Source organism: Festucalex cinctus, chromosome 11 (genome assembly GCF_051991245.1).
Source record: "Festucalex cinctus isolate MCC-2025b chromosome 11, RoL_Fcin_1.0, whole genome shotgun sequence".
In the NCBI taxonomy this organism is placed as follows: domain Eukaryota; kingdom Metazoa; phylum Chordata; class Actinopteri; order Syngnathiformes; family Syngnathidae; genus Festucalex; species Festucalex cinctus.
In genome coordinates this window covers 14,113,375-14,121,796 of record NC_135421.1, presented here as the reverse complement: position 1 = coordinate 14,121,796, position 8,422 = coordinate 14,113,375, and the positions used below count along the sequence as shown (strand labels likewise).

At 37.6% G+C, this 8,422-nt stretch overlaps 1 protein-coding gene across 2 annotated transcripts; it reads right to left on the bottom strand.

Annotated features, from left to right (window-relative positions):
• Positions 1 to 2,251: 2,251 nt before the first annotated feature.
• LOC144030492 (uncharacterized) lies at positions 2,252 to 7,008 on the bottom strand. Of its 2 annotated transcripts, none has more exons than XM_077536855.1 (4): positions 6,790 to 7,008; positions 4,697 to 6,236; positions 4,255 to 4,571; positions 2,252 to 2,885 (listed from the first exon to the last, which is right to left on the bottom strand). In XM_077536855.1, exons 2-4 carry the CDS (start codon positions 5,401 to 5,403, stop codon positions 2,530 to 2,532), a joined length of 1,380 nt encoding a protein of 459 aa, XP_077392981.1. In that variant the 5' UTR covers positions 5,404 to 6,236; positions 6,790 to 7,008; the 3' UTR covers positions 2,252 to 2,529. The 2 variants fall into 2 exon arrangements, with proteins under 2 accessions (XP_077392981.1, XP_077392982.1); XM_077536856.1 differs by having other exon boundaries at positions 6,077 to 6,236.
• Positions 7,009 to 8,422: the final 1,414 nt, after the last annotated feature.

The following is an 8,422-nucleotide window of genomic DNA, read 5'->3' as shown; positions in this document are numbered from 1 at the left end:
GTTGGAAAAAAAAATAGTCACGGTGCCTTTTGTTTTTGTCGTTTTGTTGATTTTTAAAACTAATGGATTCAGAAAATGGTTTTTAACGTGTGGGAAAGTTCAAACCCAAAATGGCTGTTCTCCATCAAGTCAACCACAAAATGTTTTTTACAGTAATATGTTGTATGTGCCCTCACTCGTCAAAACACAATTTGTAGAATTTGAGTTAAAGGGATAGTGTGGATTTTTGGACATGAATATGTATTGTATCCTCACCTCTAGTAGTGTGCGATCAGCATGGACTTGATCCCTGACAGCGTTCCGTGACTCAAGTTCTGGTCCTGTTTTGGTCGAGAGGAAAGTAGTTTTTCTTCTAAAAACAATTAAGTGTTCAAAAGAGTGATACATTTGCATCACAAAACTTCGCCCTTAATAAAAGTCAGTCTCCATTAACGCCGGGCACTATTTTTCTGTTCGTTCGTATCGCTGCTCGGTGCCCTCCATACAGCTGATAGACGCGCTGCATACAGCTGATGGGCGCACCTTCGAAAAGACAACTTGTAGATTAGCGCACGTCTATTAGCTGTATGCAGCGCGTCGTGCAGTGATGCGAACGAACAGAAAAATAGTGCCCGGCGGTAATGGAGTCTTGACTTTTTTCTTTTTTTAGGGTGAAGTTTTTTTATGCAAATGTACCACTTTTTTTTTAACACAAATTGTTTTTAGAAGAAAAAAACGCTTTATTTCCGTGATCCCAACCCAACTTGCCGGACTACTTTACTCTCGACCAAAACCAGACCAGAACTGGTATCATGGAACGCTGTCAGGGCTGATCGCACACTACTCGAGGAGAGGATGCAATACAGATTCATGGCCAAAAATCTGAACTCTTAAGCATGATAAAAAAAAAAAATACAAAAATAAAAACATGTTTTTATCCATCCATGGGGTGCCACTTTCTGTTGACTGAAAATGACATCACAGTTGCTCAGGTAACAACCAATCACAGCTCAACTTCCAAAAACAGGTGAGCCGTGATGGGTCGTTTCCTCAGCAGCTGTGATGTCATTTCAGTCAACAGCAAAATAGCCACCCCCTGAGATGGGGGGGATGTTTTGACTAGTGGGGCTGCATAAAATATATTCAGATTAAATTAAGAAAATGTTTGGTTTGACATCTCTCTTAAATTGAAAACGGTTGAATTAGTTTAATGTTACAAGTTTAAAAAAAAAAAGAAGATTTTCTTTATTCTTATTTTTCTCAAGGTGCAGCGCCCCACATTTTGGAAATCTTTGTAATGGAGTATTAGCACGTCAGATGTTACATGTGACCTCACACGCTGGTGATGCAAGCGCAATTTTCGTACTTGTTTGCCCTCTCCCATCACCACAAGCCATCATTGCCACGTACCTCATTCAAGGGGGATTTTTCATAGCATTTCTTCTCATGGCACCCTCAGGACATGACCTGTGTTTCTGATCCGAAGCAAAATAAAAACCTGCTGTTCAAGCCGATGGGTCCTTCAGCGCTTGCAAGTGTTGTCATTTGCACGTGAAAGAATAAAAAAATCCAAATTGAAGTACAGATGGGGGGGGGGGCAATGTTAATACATAAAATGTTACAATAAGAATGTCATGTTATTTAAAAAAAAAAAAAAAAAAAGCAATTAAAATATTACAAGGGGAAAAATGACAGTTGCAAGAAAATTATGAGAACTTAAACGATAAAACTGAAATTGGACAATTAAGAAGTATAAGTAGAAATATTAAGAGTAAAGTGAAATGTGTTTGCAACAATTCCAGAAAGTCTTTAAATGATAAATAGCAAGAAACAAAAATTTAATGCAACAGGGTCTTGGTAAGACCTGCCATATCATGTATTTTCTCAGCAGTATAAGAAATAAAATAAAATATACTATTGAATATTACTACATTGCAAGTGTAGTATTTTTAATTTGTACAGTGGACTTCTGTTGTATGTACTAAAACATGTTTTGTTTTAGATGACTGGCCCATCTTGTTGACCTCGATTTGACTAAATGGGGCGGAGGCCGCAGGCTTTTATTGCCAGTTCAAACTAACCAAACTGAACATGAAATTTAGACATGGGAGGTGGAGGATGTGACAGGATCATACAGTATTTTCAGGACTGGGTAGAGTAGCGTTACTTCAAAATAATATTACTCCAGTAAAAGTAAAAATTGGTCACCAAAAAAATCAGTAAAAAAACAAAAAAAGTATTCGCTGAAAAGAATACTCAAGTACTGAGTAACTGCTTGAACATTGATTTATTTTTTAAAAACAATGTAATCAGACAGACAAAAAAACTATGTGCAAATTCTGGTATCTTCAAAAGAAAAAACACGTTTTGTTTTTACAAAATAACACATTAACAATAACAATTTTCCAAATCTATTCAATGTTTTAACTGTATAAAACAACTTAATATGGCCGTTTGTGTACATGCCAGAGAGCTCAATTAACTAGTAAAAAGTGTGTGTGTGTGTGTGTGTGTGTGTATATAAATGTTTGGTAAAAACATGCTTGTGCTTCACTCAGTGAAGTCACGGTTAAGCTTCAGTAGTAGTTGACTCTCAAGATTCTTGTCGTGAAGCTGTGACCGTCGAGCTGTAAACAGTAGCCCTGCATGACTAAAAACTTGTCTCTCACAGGCTGCAGATGCAGGAAGGCCAGTGTTGATTTTGAGTGAAAGCTTCTTGATGTGAGGAAATGTTTGCAATAGATCCACACCTGCAGTGGATGTACATGAAAGGTACCTCTCAAGTTCTCCTGCATCTGGTTTTCCTGATTCCATGGATGCAATGAAGTCATCTTCATCAGAAAGGCTGCTGCTTGCGCTGACCTCTTCCAGCTCTGTGTCTAGGTGATTTCTGATGAAATCAAGGCCTGGGGAAAAAGAAACATTTTAAAAATGCATAGGTATGTGCATTATTCTCACTTTTTCTACTGCATATGCTGCCAAGCTGCTGTTTGACACAAAAGGCTTCACTAAGATTTGAACTCTTGCCACCCTGTGGTTTTGTCATTGACACACTGTGATCATTCATCAGTGTCTTGCAGCTCACAAGTGAATTCAGAAACCAGCATATTTACCAGCTAGGGCTCCACAATATATATAAAAAAATATCAATATCGCTATTGGCCTATGCAATATGCATATCGCAAAGACATGCAATAAGTTTGATATGGAATGTTGTGCTTTTATCTGAATTTGACCAGTCAGACTGTTAGGTTTACCTGTTTGACATTTACTAAACATGACAAAAAAGGAGAGAAGACAGTCAGTTCAAAGCTCGCGAGGAGAGAGGAGAGTAGGGGTGGGCGATATGGTAAAAATGTCATATCACGATTCTTTGAAAAAAATTCACGATCTCAATTTTATCACATTTTTTTAAACTTATTTTTAGACTAAACTTCACATTTCTGAACATTTTTGTAAATTTTGAAATATATTTACAATGTATATAAAACCCTAAAAGAAAAAAAACAACAGACATCTTAAGCCAACTAAGCTTTCTAAACAGGTTTCAATTGAAATAGTGCAATTATTGCAGCTGTGGTCGATATTCTCCCAGACTGCAGGAGGCAGTAAAGAGTGCCAACGGTGTATGAACAGCACTAGTTAAAACCACAATAGAAGTTGAACATGTTTTTTCCTCAATAAACTATTGACAAAAACAGTTTGGGATGTGTTAGCAAAGTAAATAAAACACAGAATTGGAAAGTAGAAAACACTGTTTACGACAGCGTTTGCTCGTCCGCGTATTTTACAAATTCTCGTAGGTGCGCTTGTGGGCAATGTGGACGCCGATCTGTCAGCTTTATGAGATCGTCAACACATTAAAGTTCTTAACGATCTAATATCGTCATATCGCCCACCCCTACAGGAGAGGAACTGACTGATACAATTCACTACTGCACTCTTTGAAAAAAATCCCCTCCTCGCCCTCTCTTTTTATTTGGTTTCCACGCCCCTAGTTCCATGGGTTTTCCAACCCTAATAATGCAAATGCAAAACATAGTTGGAACGCAGTGTACTTAACGAAAATGTGCATTGCCATCTAATAGGTGAACATTATTGAGAGGTAATTACAATGAATTAAGAATACTGAGTGTGATTATTTTGCCACATAAAAGAAATGTAATTCTTTCATTAGATAATAAAAATGCCATTGTTTTTAGGTACATGTTAAATATTGCAATAATATTGATATCGCATATCGAATGTTTTTCCAATATCGTGCAGCCCTATTACCAGCTTTGATAATGCTCTCGTCTGTGGTCCAGGAAGTTCGTAAACTTGGTAGGAGTATTGCTGCTGCAATCAGCTCAGGTTCTTTCATGACATCTCCGAAACGTTTCTGGATTCCTTCCCGCAGGGCACCAACAAGAGGTCCACATATTTTGCAAGATGGCTCCAGCCTCTTCAGGTCCTCCTGTAACTGGTAAAGTGTTGGCAGCAAGAAGCCCATGTGCACAGATGATTGGTCTTGGAGGAGGTTAAGGGCCAGGACAACAGGCTTCATCACAGCAGTGTACTCAGCCAAAAATCCCATTTCTGCGTGATTGAACCTAAAATAGGTGCATCATAAAAAACAAAACAAAAACTCATAGGTATTTGTAGTGCAATGTATTTACTGTGCATTCAAACATCAATTGTTGTCTATGTCTAAACATTAGAAGTGTTGTAAACATACATCTTTATCTTTAATGCTGTGCAAACACTGCAAATCGCTTCCTCTCCTCGCTTTTTCTGAATGCGCACAACCCTTTCCACAAAAAGGAACAGGGAGTCCCAACGGGTCTGACCCCATCGAAGAAGCTTCAGCTTGTACTCGCGGTCCACTCTTATATAATCCATGGTTGGCCTGCTGGTTTTATTCCACGAAGCATGACATTTTGCAAAAGCAGCTCGAGACAGTCTTTTGTATGTTTCATTGGCAGCTCCAGCATTGGTGGTGTCGACTGTTAAGATGAGATTGAGGAGATGACATGCACACTTTTGGTGTCTTGGAAGTTGGTACTCAAGACCTGTGTTGTCATTCAGAATAGAAGTCACATCTTGATGCTCAACCTCAAACTCATTTTCTTGTGCTGCATCATCAAGGATAGACTCTCCATCATCCTGTCCATCAGGGGCTTCTTCTTTCTCCTCAGCATATAGCCGAAACGCTTTCAAGATGTTTGAACCGCTGTCTGTTGTTGTCCTGGTGACTTTATTTCTGATGTGATACTCAGAATGTATTTCCTCTAATGCTGCAGCAACAACATCAAATGTGGGTGAGCCTTTAACACATTCACTGCCAGCCCAGCAAAAATGCATTATTTGACGTCTTTTTCCGTCAATGGCAGTCAATGACTTAAGATGAGATGTAACCAAAATTGATGGATTTTTAAGCAACATTTGCCTTAAAAAAAAAAAAAAAAAAGGAAAAAAGGAGGCTTCAATATAATCACAAAATATATTGGCACATTGTGTTTAACACATTCACTGCCAGCCCAGCAAAAATGCATTATTTGACGTCTTTTTCCGTCAATGGCAGTCAATGACTTAAGATGAGATGTAACCAAAATTGATGGATTTTTAAGCAACATTTGCCTTAAAAAAAAAAAAAAAAAAAAAGGAAAAAAGGAGGCTGCAATATAATCACAAAATATATTGGCACATTGTGTTTAACACATTCACTGCCAGCCCAGCAAAAATGCATTATTTGACGTCTTTTTCCGTCAATGGCAGTCTTAAGAGGTCGACAAGCCAAAGCAGCGGAATGCCTCTCTAAAGAGGCATCATCTATCCAGTGGCAGGTGACTCCCAAGTAACTACGTTGTCTGGCAGACCAGCAGTCTGTTGTGGTAGCAACATAGTCCACAGCACTCAGCTTTTTTATGATTATGCTTTTCATGTTCTTTGCAGCCTCCCGTATTTCGAAGCATAATGTTCGCCTTGTCATTACTGTACAGTGAGGTTGCAAGGTTTCCATCATATTCTTGAAGGACATTGTCTCAACAACAGAAAATGGTTGGCTGGCCTCACATACAAATGTTATTACAAGCTTATCAAAAGTTGCCTGTGTTACCCGCCGAGAGTCAGTTAGGAATTCTGTGAGTTGTGTGTCCTTCTTAGGTGGTTCAGTAGATGACTGAGGGCTGACTGAGATGACTGAGAGTAGAGGACTGTCGTTTTCTGTTGGACTCTATTATATCTGTAAAAGTCTTCATTTTGTTGGGGTGAACCCTCTGTTGGCACACATAAAACATCAGGCTATGAGTTTACAGGCGAGTAAGCCATTGAAATCACACGTTCAGTTCAATTTGCAAAGTTAAATTAAGTTGACTATATTAGAGTAAGATTTCTGATGATTAATGTATTAAATCTGAGTGTACACTGAAAATATTGTGGTCGCTAATTTTCAGGAAATAAATACCCATCCAGCAGAACAATTAGAAATATGCACATTTTAACCTAAATCTTTTATGTTTACATATGCTAACATTGCTGCATTAAATAAGTACAGCTAAACGTTGATGTGTTTTCGTACCAGGTACTGGCACTACATGGAGTCAACTGTTTATCAGCTACCAAAACTATCTTTACTGTTAATAATTTGTGACACTGAGTGACTACCGCCAATTCATGCCTCCATATAACATGTATCGTGATCGGTTTCGTTTATGGGAACAGTTAAGAAAGTGTTTGCAAAAAAAGTCTATGTGAAAAGGTCATTTTCAACACTTAACAAGACAAATGCCTGCCTAAATACAGCAAAAAGAGAATTCTGGTCAAACTTACCGCGACATGTTCCCTCAGGTTCGATGTGGAATTTTTATATGCCAAAATGTCCGTTTGTTTCGGCAGACACATAAGACACCGCATTATAAAGCTGTTATTCCGCACGGCGTGTAAGATAAACATGTTTATTATATGAGGCCAAGGATGTTCGGCTTCGTTTTCTTCTGAGCCAGTTTCGGAAACTGCTGCCTCCGCTGCTGCCATGTTCTCAATGCAAAAAACAGCATTTCAGGCGCCTGTCGTCATGTGACTGCATTGTTACGTCTGATTGGTAGAATGTTAGGAGTCATCATTTGATTATTGTTGCTACGTCTGATTGGTGAAACGCAGTCATGTGGCAGAACCGTGGTTGGCGTCTCGTAAAGATAATGAAAAATTGAGAAAATAAAGTAACGTCTTTAGTGTAGCCAAATATAGCGGAGTAACAGTAGCGATCCTTCTTCACACATCTACTCAAGTAAAAGTAAAAAGTATTGTGTGGTAAACGTGACGTCACACTTTTTTTCTTTTTTAAAATTCCTTTATTAATTCCAAAATCAACAAACATCCATATCAAACTGATGAGCACACAAAACAGAACCGTGTTGTCGAACAAGACAATAAAAAAGAAGAAAATAGAAAAAAAGAAGGAAAAGAAAAACAAAACTAAACGAAACAAACAAAAATTTAAAAATGTCTAATCAGACAGTAATTTCTTCAAGTTATCAAATACCAAAAAGGCTAGCTTCGTCTTAATCCTTCTCAATGTCCTTGCAAACTCTTCAATTTCCTTATAAAAAAAAAATCAAAAACAAAGGTTGACATTTGATAAATCTACATCTGTGAATAAACTGTTTTGCATTTATTATCAAAGTATTGAGCATCATTTCCTTTTTTTCTGTCTTGTATTACTATCCCAAACTTAATATTCTTGAAGTCCAGTGTGGGTGAATTATTGTCCTCCTCTGAAGTCCAATATGTGGGTGAATTATTGTCCTCCTCTGAAGTCCAATGTGGGTGAATTATTGTCCTCCTCTGAAATCCAGCTCTGAAATGCTTCCCAAAATATCCTGGTATACACACATTCAAAAAAAAACAAATGTTCCGAAGTCTCATTATCACAGCCACAAAAGGCACAGCAAATTTGTTCAACCTTAAACCTCTGATTCAACAACTCCCCACAAGGATAAACATCATTCATCACCCTAAAATGTGTTTCTTTAGCTTTCGGTGATATGGGTATAGAGTAAGATACGGGTTCTAATTCTAACACTAATTTCTTGAGTATATTCTTTTAACAAATTTTCTCTTTTTATAGGCAATACAAATATTTTGGGTGTGAGGCCACCACGTAAAACAATATTCGTACATTTGTTATCGATAAAATGAACCTCATCAATAAAGAGTGATGGAATCGTAGGTATTGTATTCTTTGGTCAAAAAGTAACATTCCTTTCACTATGTTTACCATAGCTTGTGGTGTAGCATGTATTACCCCTGAATATTGTTGTTTTGTACATCTTAAAACAAATTTAGTGACAAAATCATCAAAACTAAGAAATTCTCCTCTTATATCCATTAAGTGCAAGATCGACCAAATACCCAATCGTGATAAAACAAAGGTTTTCTTTTCACTAGGATAAATCTATTACTC

Excerpts from the sequence above, each read along its gene's own strand:
- LOC144030492 (XM_077536855.1), bottom strand. The coding sequence starts at position 5,403 with ATGTTGCTTAAAAATCCATCAATTTTGGTTACATCTCATCTTAAGTCA. Across the intron at positions 4,572-4,696 it reads ACAGCATTAAAGATAAAGAT|GTTCAATCACGCAGAAATGG; the intron begins GTATGTTTACAA and ends CACCTATTTTAG. Across the intron at positions 2,886-4,254 it reads CGAGAGCATTATCAAAGCTG|GCCTTGATTTCATCAGAAAT; the intron begins GTAATAGGGCTG and ends CTTTTTCCCCAG.